At 47.2% G+C, this 17,096-nt stretch overlaps 2 protein-coding genes across 2 annotated transcripts; both read left to right on the top strand.

Annotated features, from left to right (window-relative positions):
- The first annotated feature begins 1,647 nt into the window (after nt 1-1,647).
- ARL6IP1 (ARL6 interacting reticulophagy regulator 1) lies at nt 1,648-9,532 on the top strand. Its single transcript, XM_075767401.1, has 6 exons — nt 1,648-1,770; nt 3,948-4,081; nt 6,310-6,429; nt 7,332-7,449; nt 8,093-8,177; nt 8,456-9,532. The coding sequence occupies exons 1-6, from the start codon at nt 1,735-1,737 to the stop codon at nt 8,572-8,574; spliced, it is 612 nt and encodes a 203-aa protein (XP_075623516.1). The 5' UTR covers nt 1,648-1,734; the 3' UTR covers nt 8,575-9,532.
- A 775-nt stretch (nt 9,533-10,307) lies between these two features.
- On the top strand, nt 10,308-14,897 carry RPS15A (ribosomal protein S15a). Its single transcript, XM_075767570.1, has 5 exons — nt 10,308-10,447; nt 11,561-11,698; nt 11,860-11,939; nt 13,428-13,513; nt 14,762-14,897. Exons 2-5 carry the CDS (start codon nt 11,566-11,568, stop codon nt 14,853-14,855), a joined length of 393 nt encoding a protein of 130 aa, XP_075623685.1. The 5' UTR covers nt 10,308-10,447; nt 11,561-11,565; the 3' UTR covers nt 14,856-14,897.
- The last annotated feature ends 2,199 nt before the right edge of the window (nt 14,898-17,096 follow it).

Here is a 17,096-nt window from a genome sequence, read left to right on the forward strand (position 1 = left end):
GAAGACTGGCTGGAAGATAATGAATCCCAGGGTTGTTGGAGGTGATGGAAATACCTGCTTCTGATTCGTAAGCACTCGTGGTTTTGTGGTGAGAATCATACCAACGGATGAAACCAGGAGCCGGTGATGGAACTGAATAGCCAGAGGTGGCTTCTGCAGGACACCACAAGTACTCCCAGGAACAGCACTGTGACACGCTGCCACGTGTGTCCGTGCTTCCTCAAAAGGCTGATCAGAACTGCTGGCATCACTTCTGCATGAAATTAGCTTTTGTTTGAGCTTTGCTGTGGTAAAATTACAGATTTTGAGGGTGGACTCCATCATTAAGTACAAAACAGTACACAGAGATACTTGGAACTTTTGGCAATGGGTAAATGAATTCAGAAGTTGTGCGGTAAAGCATCTATTCGTTACATACAATCCTGAATGAGTGTGAAAAGCACCCTGTAAAAGATCAAGCGATTCAGTACAGACATGGTTTTCCTTTTACAATGTCATCCTTAGTCCTTTTCTTTTTCCTCTCCATCAAGCTGGCTTGGAAAAGTATTGCAGTTTTGGTGCCAGGAATTGTAAGATGTTTTCTTTGCCAACATTTTGGAACTGTATTACATCCTAGGGATTGCAATTCAGCTCAATAACACTGACTGAAACGTTTGGGAAGTTGAGGCAGAAAAAACATTTCTATCCTAGTGCTTTTCCCCTGTGTCTACTCCCATGCTGCTATGGCTTCCAAAACAAGTACAGCGAGTTGTTGGACAGCCGGTAATTATCACCGCGAGGTCGGGCAGTGGTGGCATTCGGAGCTGGGAACCTGCCTGTGAAGTCGAGCTGTTCCATGGGTTTCCTGTGCGGTAATCCCGAAACCTCGTACCCGCGGACTCCGGTGTCAGCAGCCGACACACCGGCTGCTTCACGCCCGTCACCTGCAGTAAATAAATACCTGTGCTGGAAAAACAGCAAAACCTTAAGTCAAATAAACCGTGTTGGTGAGTGCCTGCTGTGCCACGGTGTTTCAGCAGTAACGGGCTATTTATTACCCTTGACACGTTCTCCATCTAGTTCGTAGGACACGTGCGTGGACGGTCTATGTGAAGAAGAGGTAACATGGGTTTAGACAGCACATCATCTTTTTATTTGATTGCCCCCTAATAATCACACGTTCGGGTTATACGGGTCAGGCTTTTTCAAAACATCAGCATTATCCCTGGCAGCCCTGGTGGGGAGGTGACCGTGTGTGGCCGGGCTGCTGCCTCGCCCCCTCAGCCGCAGCGGCCCGCCGGCGGGCTTCTCACGGCCCGGCACGCAACGGCCGGCGCGGCGCCTGCCTCACCGCTCGCCTCGGGCACGCCCCACCGGCACAGCCACCGGCACAGCCACCGGCCCGCCCGAGGCCACCTCGGCCGAGCCAGCCGCCCCCGGCCGGGCAGAGCCGCCCCCCGCCAGCGCGGGGCCCCGGGGCCGCCTCAGCCGCGCCCGCCGCCCGCTCCGCTCGCAGTCGCATTGCGACGGAGGGAGGGGGAGGAGGCGCGCAGGCCTACGCTGATTGGGCGGCTGTTTCCATTCGAATCCCACCAACCAACCGGCTGTTGATGGGGCGCTGCAGGAGCTCTAGGATTGGTCCGCGCTGAGTTTCGAGAAGGCCAATCAGAGTGTCGAGAAGGGCCGCGGAGGCTATAAAAGGCGGCGGCGCCGTGCGGGAGGGTGCGGCCGGCGGCGGTGTGAGGGCCGCGCAAGATGGCGGAGGGCGACAACAACAGCGTCTACCAGCTGGTGAGGGCGGGCGGCACCGGGGCGAGTCGGCCCTTCTGGGACTGGTGTCGTCCGGCCGGGCAGCGGGGAGGTGCTCTGCCTCCCGCTGGCTGCGGAGGGGCTGGAGGCCGCTCGGCCCTGCGGGCGCGGGGGGAGGCGGGGGAGCCAGGCCTGGCCGCGGCGGCGGCGGCTGACGGGAGCGGCCCCGGCCCCCCGGCTGGTGAAGCGCGGGGGAACTGCCTCTCCCTGCACTCGCTTTGGCTTCGGAAAGGTTCCCGTGCGGGGATCGGCTTGTGCCTTAGGGCCTGGCGGGGGCTCTGGGTGCCGTCCCTGGGGCGGGCACGGCGGTGGCTCCGCTGCTCGCAGGCCGGGGCGCATCGTAACATCTGGCTTTACCCGGTGCGCAGGGCTCACGTTTAATGTTTGTGTTCCACCGTCCTCTGGCTCTGTTACCGAATGCTTCAACGGCGCGGGAGAACGGCAGGAGCTGGATGACTAGCTTAACTTAAATATGTCAAGGGTGGGCTTGAATACTTAAAAAAAAAATCAAATAAATACAAGGATATGTATGCTTATCTTCGTAATGGTAAATGGCTGCCGTGGAAAATGGGAAAATCACCTGTAAGAGCAGGTGAAGGTGTTGAGGGAGGGAAGGTTCTGAGCGCGTTACCGGTCGGGGCTGTTTCCCGCTGCGGGAAGCCGTGCGGCGGGGGGGCCCGGGAAGGCAGTACCGCGGGGCTGGGGGGGTCGGGCTCCCGCAGGAGAGGTGTGCGGAACTGTATTGCCAAAAATACCTGCGGTGTTGGGGAGGGGTACCCCTTGCAAAGCAGGAGTTCGTAATTATGGCCAAACACTATTGATGGAATGAAGATGGTCTCTGCAAAAGCTGACTTTTCTCTACCTGGCCCAGTGGGAAAACAACTTAGAATAGTTGTCCTCACCTGACAAAGGCAGGCAGCTGTTAATAACCCTGTTATATTCCAGGCTGTTTCCCCTTAAATTTTCTCTTGGTTGTGATGTTAAATGCAGACAGCCAGAGGTAATAAAGCAAAACAGTTTGTCATAAAATGACTTCTGGAGCAATGTGGTGTTTGGGTTTTTTACGCCATGTCACAGCTTGTTTTTGTAATGTAAAACAGATATGATAACTGGAAGGCGTCCAGGAGCATGTCAGGTAGTTTTCTACTTTATTTTTTTGTCCTGAACTGTAGTTTTCAAATAGTTTCCAATGGTATCACACAATAAAACTATGCTTTACCATAGTAGCTGCACTCAGCTGTCCTTGTTATTCTGGTAGTGTCAGGCTTCTTGTTTGTAATAAGTGTAGCAGACAGTGGAGAACGAAACCTGCTCTGCTATCTCTGCACAGCACATGTGCAGGTCTTGATGGCTTTTACCTCTTATTACATGGGCAGAGATCGGTTCTGTTCATGGTTACCTGAGTTTTGTAATCTCTGAGATCCCTCGTCCTGCTGAGGGGAAACTGTTAAGCTATGTTAAATGTGGAGGTGAACTGCGTAACAGCTGGTGCCAGGGCAGACAGAGCCTCCTTGCAGAAGATGTGGAGGGAGGAATGTAGGAATAACATAGGAAGAGGAGTTTAAAGGCTGCCTGATCACTGTCTTGAGCAACCTGTGGAAAAACTGTCTTTGCAGTCCAAATGTAGCCACTTGGGTAATTTTCCTTTGCTGTGGATTCTGAGTTTTTGTCCATCTTTCACATAATAAAAAATTGGTGTTGGGCAGCAACTAGAAAGCTTCAGTTTAATGTAGTAGTGTTGTCTTTGAAAATATGTATATTTTAAATAGTTCTCATGTTGCAATTTTCCAGATGTCGACACTAAAAACTTGAGAGGTTTTAGCTAGACCTTAAAACTTGACTTTCTAGTAGCCTGGGGGGAGGGAGTACCGTAAATGGGAGGGTGGGGGGAAAACTCCTTGGCAAAATCTGTGAGGCGGTATCATTTGGTCTAATAATATATGCTGCTATGTTGTTAGGATCCTGAATATTTTAAGGTAGTATCACTGCTACAATGTCATATCTTAGTGCAAAACTTACAACATTATTTGTAATTTAATTACTCAGAAAGGTTTGTGACTGAGGTCTTTAATTACGACACTTTTTTAGCTACTTTAAGTGTGGGAATTAATTTGATGCTCTGGTTATTAATAAGAGTTTTCTTCTCTCTCTTTGTGTAGGCTGCAGAAACTGCTAGCTTGGAAGAGCAGCTGCAAGGATGGGGAGAAGTGATTTTGATGACAGATAAAGTTCTTCGCTGGGAGAGAGCCTGGTTTCCTCTGGCGCTGATGAGTGTTGTTTCCTTTTCTTTTCTGTAAGTAGCTTGTGGAGGGACCCTAGAACATCATTGCACTTTTCTGGCTGGTAGCAAACCTATTCATTAAATTAGCAAGACATCTTTAACAATCCCATAGGAAGGCTCTTACGCCAGGTTTTGTTTCTGAATGTGTGTGAATTTTGTTGAAAAGTATTGAGAACAGGAAGTAACATGAGCCACATCCTGCTCGGAGGGAGGCAGTGCTTTCTGCAAAAGCTGTTTGCCAGCAGTGAATGCTGTGGTTTTTTTACTGTGCTCAGCTGCGTGTTCTTCATTGGCGTGTTCATATTCTGCCCCCATCCTTTGTATCCTGCTTCTTAGGCAGATCTGGTCATCTCCTTTGGCTTTTTTCCCTAAACCAGCAGTGATATCATTATGGAAACCTTGTTTCCTTAGGGCAAACTTTCCTATTCTGCATCTTTGGTGTGGTGTTTAGGATGAGTTCAATTGTTTTTGCACGAGTTGTTTTTTTACACTCTTTGTCCTTTTGTTGGGAAATACTAGTTGTCCAGCACAGCAGAAGTGTTGGCATAACTCACTTGGCATAAGTGGCTAAATTTGCAAAAACTGTAGACCACAAGCAATGAACTTTCACCTAGATATGAAGTAAGAGAAGGCCTCAGAGCTGGTTTAAGCTGGAAGATAAGGAGGCTACAGCCATCAGCAGAGGCGGCAGCTTTAGAGATAAGAAACGGTCTGCCTAGAGATGAAGAAAAGACCCTGTGGAGGATGTGAAGACCCCAACCCTAATGTTACTATTGGTCTGAACTGCTGTGTGAGGGGAAGGGAACTTAGATTGTGTAAGGGTGTAATTGCCCAGGAATTTTTGTTCAGGGTCCCTCTGTGGAGGCACCTGGCTCAAGCTGTTAAAACTGCTGTACCAGCCAAGTAAATTATCTCATGGGATTTAGAGCCTGAAACTGCTGTGGGAAGCCTAGGGACCTAGGGTGAAGAAACTTCCTTAGCACTTTGAGAAGGGAGGAAAAGGAAAGATTGCAGGTAACTTTCAGTCAATGGGATGAATGTTGCTTGTCTCTGGATTGGAGATACAGAACAGGCTTGCCGAGGCTCTTGTATGTGTTTTTACGTAACGAGGTAGTAGTCAAGATGATCCTGACCTACTTTGTACAGAGAAGTGTCCACACCAGCTGTGTGGACACAACATGCCAGTTGCATGTGCTTTTGGAGTAAGAAGAGGGGAGTTAAAAAAATAAATGATGAACCAGGTGAAGCAGGGATAATCTGTCTTCTGGCTAATATAAATTTTATGGTCTTCAAGGGAGGTGAGGAGGATGGATATCAAATGAAACTGAAAAGTAACTTCTTTTAAAAGAAGTAATTTAATGAACTTCAGGGTATTCTGTTATAAATTCTGTGATGATAGTAGGAAAGATCTTGTGTTGAAAATACTTTGAGGAAACAGAACTAGTTCAGATCCTAAATTGGTACTTCATCAAAAATGAACGTGAACATTCAGTGCAGTAGCCCTGTGCCAGATGCATGGAAAGACCGGCCTTGCGATGGACTGCGTTATTTCTCTACTTCAATATTCAGGAAGTTCTGTTACGTGCAAATAAGTAGCACAGGGCACAGCTGAGCATTAACAGACACTTAGAGGAGCTAGTTCCTGTCCAGTACCCATACTGCTGCGCTTGCGCAGTGGCACACTTAGTAGGTAAAAGCACAACACTGTCCTAATTGGAGATTCGTGGCTCCTTGTCCAGAACAGGTTTGGCTAGCTCTGACAGGTGAGACACAGCAAATGACAACCTGTAGTAGTAGATCTGCGTTCTGTGATTGACTTCAGAAACAATAGGATTTGAGCTTTCACTCTACTTGGTTATTTCATATGTTCACTTGCTCATCCTCATCCCCTGGTCAGTGTTAAGTTAGGAGAGCAATAATGATGATTTTTTACTTCTGCTGAACTTCATGCTCTGCTTACTGTATTGTAGCATTTCCTTATCTAGGACATTAAGGAAACTGTATTTTGTTTTTATCTGTACTTTTCTGTAATAGTGTTGAAGTACTTAAACTCTTTTTCTTAGTAATAGGAGCAAATTTGAGGGTTTTTTTGAGGTTGGGGAGGAGGGTAGGTCTACTCTTTGAAGTCCTGAGCTGATCTGAAGAGGTGACTAAACATGTCTAGTATTTAGCAGAAGTATTTGTTTAGTATTTAGCAGTCTGAGCACCCAGAAATCACTTCTGTGATCTTCTTTCTGCAGGATGATCTACTACTTGGACCCGTCAGTTCTTTCAGGTGTCTCCTGTTTTGTTATGTTCCTCTGTTTGGCTGATTATCTTGTTCCTGCTCTTGCACCAAGAATCTTTGGCTCTAATAAATGGTGAGGAAAACTTCAATTCCAGCAGTTTAAGTATAAATGAATTCAGAACTCTATCAAAATGGATATCTGACTTAAATATCAAACAATTACTATATAAGGTCATTGTTGTAAGAAATCAGCAAGCTCTATGATAAATGAAGTGAGGATGCTAGCAAGGTGTCCTTCACTATTCTTTTTATGAAAGGTTGTTACTACAATGTACCTTTATTGTTCCTTCTAGCAAAATAAGTTCTTTTGAAGGAGTAGGCACATTCTTTGCTCTCCATTAAGGATGCTAGTTAGTTCTGCTAAACTAGTTTTTAGTAATTAATGGGTAATTGACACTGAGAACTAAAATTATGAAGAAGGGTATTGCATTATATGTTTGGAAAGAGTGGCAGTAGTAAATACAATGAAGGAAAAGAGTAATGCATGGAGTATGAATGTGATTGTAAGTGATTGAAGGAGATTTGAAGATGGGCAAGGCTTATATATATAAAACAGTAAACTGGAGAAGAACCTTATTTGAAAAAAAAATTGAACTAAAAGTAAATTCTAGTGTATTTGCTTTAAGTTGACTAGTAGATAAAAGTTCTTGTCTAATAATGAGCCAACATAAAAGCCAAAGTAATACATGACAGTAATACACACCCAACACCAGAGTGTATCACACCGGTGTCAGATTAAAATCCATGGTCTCCTGGCTTGACTGTGGTTGTTCTCTGGGGGTCAGTTTGAGAGAGTTGGTGTACAGGGAAATTACATGGGGGATTGCATTACAACGCTTGATCAAGGTAAGGGGAAGCAAATGCCAGGATAAATACTGGGTAAGCTTTTACTGCTGGAAGAATACTATGGGAGATATTTTTAAATTTCAGATGAAATCTTGAATTCTTATTTCTGGCTTTTTTCTTTTATTAAAGGACTACGGAACAGCAGCAAAGATTTCATGAGATTTGCAGCAATCTGGTAAAATCTCGTCGCCGAATTGTTGGCTGGTGGAAGCGTCTCTTCACACTGAAGGAAGAGAAGCCTAAAATGGTATTGAGATCCGGGAGTTCATCTCTGTTGTCTTAAGATTTTTCTTTGTCTTGTTTTATATTAAGTATTTTAGCAAGGCACATGTCTGAATAAGCTGGTATTTCAAACGAAGATCCAGCAGATCTGACTTACTGCCAGGCACACATTTTATTCAAACCGTGAGTGGCAAGATATGTGACTTTAAACTTTCAATGCCGTCCAGTTGGGAGCATACCCTTGATATGAAGATAAAGCTAAACTGGGTTTCTTTGGATAGGTCAGTTTTTGGGAACGCAGCGTGTTTCCAGCGTACACAAACTGTCCAAAACCCTGTATCTTAGTAATGTGTCAGCGTGGGGATGTGAACGACTGAGTCTGCTGTCCCAAAACCAGCTTTGAGTACTGCGTGAGGCTGAAGTTGTGTCTGTGGGGATATCTGGACAAGAAAGATGTAAAACTGATGGTCTGAAAATAAATGAAAACAGACAGTTGTAGACTCCATAATCTCAATTTTAACAAGCCTGTGCACTGTGCATAGGTATTGCATGTGGAAGAGCCAGCAAACTTCAAGTTAGGTTTAAATGTTGAAGTGTTGCTGGATACTGAAGGGAAGAGGGAGAATTCCCAACAGATCTGTGATAACTGTTCCCTTTTTATTTTTCAGTACTTCATGACCATGCTTTTTTCTCTTGCTGTGGTTGCCTGGATCGGACAGCAGGTTCACAATCTCTTTCTGACCTATCTTATTGGTGAGTGCACAGCATGCAGAACTGGTAGCTTTTTGTTAGCTGCCTAAAATGGTATGAGCCTGGTAGAAGTGAGTTTTCATTACTTGAGTGTGGTGATTGTGGTTTTTGGTGGGGTTTTTTTGTGGGGTGGTTTTTTGTGGTTTGTTTTTTTGTCACAGCGCTTTATTTGTCTGTTTTCAAGCAGTTAATGGGATTTAAGGGAAGCAAGGGATTGCGAAGTGCCAGAACCTTGTTAAAAGAGTATTAAGTAATTCCCTTTTTTTTCCCCTCCTCTTTAGTAAGTTTCTTGTTGCTGTTTCCTGGACTGAACCAGCATGGGATCATTACAAAGTATGTTGGAATGGCAAAAAGGGAGATAAACAAACTTCTGAAGCACAAGGAAAAGAAAAATGAATGAAGACTTAACTGCTGTTCGCTCCTGTAAAAGGTTTCTGTGGGAACAGTTTTGAGAATTAATGTATAATTAAGATAATAGAAGTTGTATTGCTCACTGGCTTTTTTTTATTGGCTCCCTGATGAAGTGAAAATGTCACTCTAGCAACTGCTGTGGGCTTGTCTCTCTTGCTGTGCTGACTAGGGTTCCGCAGCCTGCGGTGATCTTACACGAAAGATCCTGACCATTGATGTACGGAGCTTCAGTGTCTTCACCAAATTAAGAGGCCCTGTGAATAAATACCCCGACTCCAGAAACCGCAGAATTGTAGTGCATGATAGCATTTCTGTGACTGTTAGTTTCACTGATCGTTAATTTGTAGCTACAGCAAGTCTGAAAAGCAGTTCTGGAAGCATAAGCTTCTGGGAGGCTTGTTACTACTGATCCTTGTGGCAGGAGGACAATTAGCTGAATAGAATGATGATAGCTGAGGGTGCAACCCAAAATCGCTGCAGAAGGTGATCCTAATGTCTCACTCAATCTGTTTCCTTTTTTTTTGGCTGCATAGACCAGATGATCTGTTGAATAGAGGTCTGGATTATATAAATTGGTAGTTTAGTTATTTAGCTGTAGCGTAAACTTCAACTCATTGCACTGAGACTGTAGAAAATAAGTTAAGGTGTGTGCTACCTTAACAGCTGATTGTTCTAAAAACTGCTGTTGTCATGGAGCCATGTAGCATGTTTGGTTTTATGAATGTTGTTGTCTGTACAAAATCACCTTGAATATGTTAGGTTTGTCTCTGTAAATAAGCCTGTCTGATTGTGCTTTTCTATGACCTCTCCCTCCTTTTTTAAAACTGAACTTTTTTCTTTAAAAAGCTAAAACCTGTGTTAATGCATTTTAAAAGTTTACTGTTTTAAAATGAACTCTTCAGTGTTTATTGTAACTGTTGAATAGGTAAATACAGACTAAAGAGAAACTTCTTTAAGTCTTGCTCTTTGTGAACACACAGAAAACTGTGTAAACGCATCTTTCAATCAAGAAGGGGAGCTGGGAATGGCATTCAGTGCAGTGTCCTAGCAGAAAAACACCTTTTGTTGGGAAGAGCAGTGCTCTTTCAAGCCATGGGCGTTGACGGCCAGCTCCTGCTCCAGAGGGGAAGGGCCGCGGTGTCATCTGGAGTTGGTTAGCGCTGGTAAGGGTGGCTGGGTCACTACAACCGCTGACAGACCGGCGCAGCGCGGAGGGAGATCCTGCGCCCCAGTCCGGCTGTTTAGCAGGTGCTTGGCTTGGCTGGCGCGGGAGGAAATGCTGGTACCGAAGGCCAGTGGCGCACCGCGGTGTCTCAGCCCTCTGCCCCGGGTCGGGGCACGTCCCAGCGCCGAGCCGCGTTCCTGGGTTAGGTTAGAGCTGGGTAGGAACGGCCCGTCCGCTGGGCACAGCCTTGTTCCCCTTAGACCTCCGCCTTCCTCCGGTGGCTGCGCCGCCCTGCATTGTACCCGGGGCCGCGCTCCTCTCGGGGGCCGCGCTCCTCTCGGGGGCCGCGCTCCTCTCGGGGCCGCGCTCCTCTCGGGGCCGCGCTCCCGTACAAGTGCCGCCCGCGGGGCGGTGCCGCCGCCTGGGTCCCTTCTGGCGGGGGGGGGCTCCTTCCTCTCGCTCACCGCCGCGCCGCCTTCTGGTCGCTATAGCAACGCGCGGCCGCCGTCGCTCCGGAAGTGCGAGACGCGGCTCTCGGCCAATGGGAGTGAGCGGGCTCGGCGCGCGGCGCCTCCCGACTGGGACGTCAATTCTCGCGAGATTGCGCGGGGCGTCGCGTGCCACCCCGCGCCCATGGCCCTCCCATAATCCCGCGCGGGCGCCCGGCCTCTTCCTTTTCCGCCATCTTGCTGCACCGGTGAGTGGGGGGTGCCGCTGGGTCCCGGCCGCCATCCGCCGCCTCCCGGCCCCATCCGCGCCCCGCAGCCGCCTCCGCCCGCTTCGCCGGGGCCGCCAGGCCGCGCTCGACCGGTCCGGCCCGTTTTGAGCCGCCGGCGTTTCCCCTAGCGCCCTCTGGAGCCTCCGGAGCGGAGGGTGGGGGGGAAGCACCCTCCTGCCCGCGGCTCCGCAGAGATGCGGGGCGGGAGCCGAGGGCGGGGGCCTGGCGCGGCAGCCGGGCCGGTGCTGTGGGAGGCTGGGCTGGGCAGGCCGCGGGGGAGCCGGGCCGCGGAGTCTGTGGACTTGAGCGGGCGAGGATCGTGCGGCGAGGCCTGGGAGGAGGTAGCGGAGGGCTCGGGGAGCGGGCGGCGGGAAGGGCCCCGGGGGCGGCCCCGGCTGCACTCGCCCCGTGGGCAGGGATTAGCCGGGCCTGCTGGTCTGGGGGGGCCCTGGCTTAGTAGCAAACGCCCTCCTGTGCCGCAGGAGCTGGCCAGCTCGGGAATGGCCCTGTGGCCCAGGTCGGGGTCCTTCCTGGGTAGTTGTGGCAGGGCGCTGGCTGTGTCAGGGGGGCGGGGTGCCGGGTCACGTCGTGCCGCGGGTACTCGGGGGCTCTTCTCTTCCTCACGGGGTTGCAACGGTCGATGCCCGGTTTCCTTTGCAGGGTGCTGCCTTGCACTTGCATCCTGCAAATTTTTTGTGGGGAGTCAGCAAGCCGAGCAGCAGCTATTACCTTTATTAGCACGTACAACCTAGTTTTTGTCCCGGGCTAATACTGTATAATTGGGTTTTAAACTCCAAAACGATTCACCTGGGAAAGGTGTCATGCTGAGGAAGCGTTGTCTAGATGGTGGGTTTTAAATCCTTGTGTGTATGTGTTGATAAAGCCAAGGTTAAATGAGCACATCGGGTTTCCTAACTTGTCACGGTAGTTGTGAATCCTCTCGGGCACACCCAAGATGTGCCTCGATCTGCTTTTTAGCCTAAGAATGCTCTTTAAGGTTTAATGCAGCTTGCTGTGAGTCTGAGACTTTTTAGGTCTAAAACTAGCCTTAAAAAAGCTGGAGTACTTAACTACCTCTCCTCTTCCCTGCAGGCACCATGGTGCGCATGAATGTTCTAGCCGATGCTCTCAAAAGCATTAACAATGCAGAGAAACGTGGGAAACGCCAAGTTCTCATTAGGCCGTGCTCCAAAGTAATCGTCCGGTTTTTAACTGTGATGATGAAGCATGGTAAGTAGAGTGCACAGCGCTGACTTGTTTCTCATTCCTGGTTGCCATTGCGTTAAGGTGCTTTCTGACTAAAAAGTACCTCAAGATGCTTGAGCTGGTTGCGTTGTGTTATTAATGTAGCTAAGTATTCGGTATTTGATCTGTTTGCTAATCTTTTGTAGGTTACATTGGTGAATTTGAGATAATTGATGATCACAGAGCCGGGAAGATTGTCGTCAATCTCACAGGCAGGCTCAACAAGGTAGGATTTCTCTTCCTCAGTTCGGTTCTCTAGGAAGGTGTTTAAATGAGACTTTTGCTTTAAAATGTTTGTCAGCTCCAGTTGTGAAAGAATTACCTGTAAAGAAGGTGGTATTTATTGAATCCGTGTAAATGAGAATAATATAGGTACTATCAGGGGTTATCAAGTGCTTGTTTATTTTTCTAGATTCATAATGGTATGGTTGACTAATTACATGTCTTTTAAACTGAGTATGTAAGACACATTTTCAGGGCAGTCTGCTTGCAAGTGCTGTGTGTTTCTCTCCCTATAAAGGCTTTCCGGCTACCAAGTGATTTCTCAGTTCCTTTGATGTTTAAGCTATCTCGAAGACTTGACTTAAGAGATAGGAACTGAGTTGCTCTCCGTTTGATGTTTAATACCTGTAAATGTGGAGAAGACAGACAAGCCTTTCTCCTGCTGCTAGATGGGCTTTGCTTGCAGTTGAGAGAAAGTTGAATGTTACGTTAATTAGTGCTTTCTAAGTTCCTGGGGTATGTGGAGTATTCATGTGTGTTTTGGAAATTTTTTTTAATGCTTTTTGTCTCAAAATATGGAGCTGTCTAGTTCTGTGATGACTTGCTGTGTGCATCGTTGTTTCCAATTAAGCTGTTCAAGTGAGAGGTGGCTCTGTGGTAAAGAAATACAGAAGTTACTTGGTCAAATTATGTTGGGGGCTGTCTCTACGATGGACAAATATTGCAGCTGAAAATTGCATGAGTATAGTAGGCAGAGAACACTTGACACCACTCAAATCACCAGTGTTTTGGGTCTGTAATAAAAATAGTGTATGTCAGGCTTGAGTACGGTGTTCTTGACCTCTTCCGGGATGATTTTGTAACAGATCCTGTGGGGTGCAGCTGGATATAATGTTTCTCTCACTAGTTGCAATAAGGGAACAGTTGTTTGGTTCAGCAAAGCCTCCACCAGTGCAGGAAGTGCACTTGGATATTTATTAAGGTAACTGGAGCCAGTGAGGTAACTGGAGGTGGTAGTAGTAATCATGGTCAGTGAGTAATATGATTAACTTGAAAACTTTGATAATGTTTATGCAAGTTAGTTTCTCCCTGTTTACAATCTACAGCCATTTTTTGCTAACTGTGTATGGTGATTAGAATATCCCTGAATAATCTCAGGTTTTTTGATGATACAGGATGCTTAGTAATCTCTGGTGATTTATAGTACGCTTTTGTTAGTTTAGCTTCTGCAGCGGTGTAAGTCGCTATTTAGGCGAGGAGGAGGAGGCAAGGCTAAGGAAATAACGGGTAGTAGCTGTGTGAGAGCCCCAACTCACTGGAGATGTGGTGCTGTTTCATGCTATGGGTAATGGAGCCTGCCCCTTGGTACTCTAATCTTTAGCAATTCAAATATTTTTGTCAGCAAGATTGCTTCGTTCATTGAGTTGGGATGACAAATGTACCAATCCAGTTTATGAAGTTCTTTGGTTTGTAATGGAATTCTGTTTTACAGTGTGGTGTGATCAGTCCCAGATTTGATGTTCAGCTGAAGGATTTGGAAAAGTGGCAGAACAACCTACTGCCTTCACGTCAGTTTGGGTAAGGATGGAGAAGAGTTAAATCCGCGTCGTATGTAAAAATGTGGGAGTTTTATTATGCTTTTATGCTGCCTGAGTTATGCTCGCGTGACACCTTTCCTCTCTGATCAGTCTGGAGGTAGATGCCAGTCTAAAAATCCATCTTCTACATAAATGCTCTTTTTAACCACTTTTGAAGAGGCACTGCTAAGCAAGGACCTATTTTTGCTTGGCTCTGGTAAATCCTGGTTTCACCATTTCCTCAGTTTACTGTGAAAATAGGAGTTTTCTCTTACTTGGTTTGACCTTATTAATGGCCATTTATAGATGGGGGAGGAGGAGTCATGACAGTTACCAGGTCACTGGCAGTAGGTCGTACTGCTTTAAATTAAACTTCCTGACTGTGTGTAAACTGGTTAGATAATCAGTGATGAGAGACTCAGAGCCTCTCAAACCTTCACAGCACAGAAAATCTTAGTTACGCAGTATGTTGCTGCTTCCCAAAATTCACCAAGTCAAGAGCGATAAACCTCAGTGCAGCAGGATGACAGGGCTAGAAGAGCCTTCAGGGGTCAGCCAGTCTCTCCCCTCGGAGGCAGGATTAACAGCGCCTTGTCACTTGTGTTCTTAGAGCTCCAGTGATGAGCTGCGTGCCGTAGCTGTACTTACCTACTCTCTAGTGTGTGTTGTCATACCGAGACTTTTAGGAGTATGTATGGAGATGAGAGGTTCTCAGATGCGAAGCTGTGTGGATGAAGCTGCCGATAATCCACGTGTTGACATTAGCAATGAGTAAGGCTGCGTCAGCTGTCAGCCCAGATCCAGACACTGATCTGCATCAGTGCTCGGTGCTCAGAACTGAGACAAAGCGCTCGGAGTTGAGGGGTGTCTGGCACCCTGGCAACTCTACCTGCTCTGGGGAAAAATGTCTGCTTAAAGTAGAAGTAGGCTTTATCTAGAAACTAGAGGTGCTCCTGCTACAACAGCTGAACTGACTTTGCAGTGGGAATGAGCAAGAAAACTTCTTGCTGAGACTGAGGCAAATATTTGGAGAACAGAAGCCTGTAAGCGTCCTCTGTGTGCTGCAGAGTTGTGCTTGGGAGAGGAGTTTCTCTTTTGTTGCCTGATAACCCAATCTGAGCTCCGTTAGGCCCGTTCTTACAGCAATAGACCTTGCCGTCGTCGTACAGAAATGAAGTTAGTGCTGTCGACTCTGCGTGACCATAGAATGAAACGATAAACTGGACATTTATTTGTTCTTTCTTAACAGGTACATTGTACTGACGACCTCAGCTGGCATCATGGACCATGAGGAGGCTAGGCGAAAACACACAGGAGGCAAAATCCTGGGATTCTTTTTCTAAAACTTGTAAAAAAAGAGGATACTAATAAATTGTTCAAATGGACTCTGGTGTTCCCAGTCAGTATTTTAATGACTTCTAACACTACCTGTGACGGTGCTTGTAACAGACAGCACTTCAGTGGTGCTCCAGTTCCATCTTTCCTGCAAATGACGTTCGGGTTCCATGCCATCCCTGGTCACGACTTTTATTTCTGTTAATAATACACCGTACTTTCAGTAATTCCCCCTTGAGTGGCAGTTACAGGTCACTACAGCATAGCCTCAGCGGGAGCTCTATGGTTAAGCAACGTAGTCTGCTGTCGTGTGGTGGGGTCGCTGCTTGGTTATTGGATACGTGTGGCTGCTTAGTTAGAGATGTGACCACTCACCTTCTAGGTGAAAAATAGAAGATGACCTCTGGAACAGCAGGCTTGGGCGGGGTAGTTGCTGTGCAGCTGCTTCACGTGTTGCTATGAAGTTGTAACTGTTAGGGATTTCTTTAAGTTACTTTTTTGAGCAAGGAGATGGGAAATCTGAACCTACAGCTAGTGAATGTTTAGTATTGAATGAGTTGTTGGTCTTTGTTTCAGATGTCTAATGCATGACAGCATCACGTGTTTGATACAGAAACATCAACGTGTTTCTTCGGAGCAGTGCACAGAGCAGAGGAGTCCGGCTGAAGAGCCACGTGCGGATGGTAGAGAACAGGAAGGCAGCGTCTGGGCTGACTGCATTGTCCTCCAACAGCCGTTGGGAATGCCGTGCTTCAGTTCGCTTCGTTGGAGCCTTCCTTAGGAAGGAGCCTATTGAAACGTAGCAAGCCTGTTTCAACTCGCTTTAAAACACTTGAATTTGTGGCTCTTGATACAGACAGTTGGAAACGGTTGTCCTTGGTGCTCTGTCGTGGTTGATGCGTACGCTGGCTTGAACTTGAAGTGGTGCGCCTTGAAGGCGATACTGCATCGTGGAGCTGCTCAGGGAGCCTTGGGGTGAAGTGACGGGCTTCAGGCACAGTGTCTTTCTAGCTGGTAACTGTGTAACCTGTTTGACCTCAGTCTGTTGGTTTTTTGGGAGAAAAGGAGACCTTGCTGCTCAGCAAACGGATCTTAACTCTTTGTAGGCAGGTGATGATGTGGATCTCTGAGGAGCGAGGCGGCGGCAGCGAAGTGAGAAGGAATGCTTTTGGGAAGTGTCCTGGTGGTGTGTGCTAGCATCCCCGAACAGGCTCAGAGCTTGGCTGGGGAGAGCAGGGGAAGGGTACGAAGGGCTGGGTTACCTGCGTTACCTCGGTCACAGGCAGGTTGCGGACACAAAGATTGCAGATGGCATCAGAGCATTCCAAGGTGATCACTGTGGTTCTCAGTCTGATTTGAAGCAGAAATTTGCTTATTCCAAGATAAGATCTGTATCCTGAATTACAAAGAGTAGTTACAAAGTCAGAGGTCTGTCTTTACCCTGGTTTTATTGTCAGATCAAGCTCTTTTGTAACAGTGGGGTTTTTTCTATCCGTGATGGCGATAATTCTGCAGCACTAAGCACTGACCACCCGAGCTGTTGTATTCCTTGCTCAGAGTAACCCTGAAGATCCTGTCAAGGTTCTGCTGTTCTTTTTTATACAATGATGTGATTTGTATCAGTCAGAACAGAACACATGGTTCTGATACCTGATGGGAGAAGGTCTGTGGCTCTTGAAGGCTTCCTGTGGGTGAATTTACTATGGCCTCAAGTTCCCTGATGGTTTGACATTTGTGTTTTAAAACTGTTTTGTACAGGACGTGCACATCACTTTTCTGAACCAGTTTACCTGTATGTGACCTTTGCTCTTACAGAGACTTCTAAAGTAAGAGAATTTCTGATGTTCTCAGTTGAGAACAGACTGTTAATTTATTTCACAAGCCAGCCTGACAACTTCTGTAGAATTACTAGGTGGAAATCAGAGCTCCAGTGTAAAAAGACTGACTGGGAGGGAAGCGTGCAGCAGCAGCTGCACCTTTTCTAGTGTATAACAAATGTAACTCCACACTGGCTTGCCACACGCGGAAGCTGCTGCGGCTGCTCTAAGTTCCTAAGGTGATTTCTGAGCTGAGGCCATATGCCTTGGGAAAGCGGTGTTTGTAGGTAAAAGTTAACTATCCTTCGGGGTGATAAAAGGATTAACAGAGCGGTGAGCGGGGAAAGGCCCGGTACAGGTTGCTGCTGGCAGCCACAGGAAAGGTGTTAGTTTAGAGAAGGTGTTTGGTGCCTGTGGAGCAGAGGGGGACGT

The sequence above is a fragment of the Balearica regulorum genome, chromosome 15 (genome assembly GCF_011004875.1).
Source record: "Balearica regulorum gibbericeps isolate bBalReg1 chromosome 15, bBalReg1.pri, whole genome shotgun sequence".
NCBI classification, from domain to species: Eukaryota; Metazoa; Chordata; class Aves; order Gruiformes; family Gruidae; genus Balearica; species Balearica regulorum.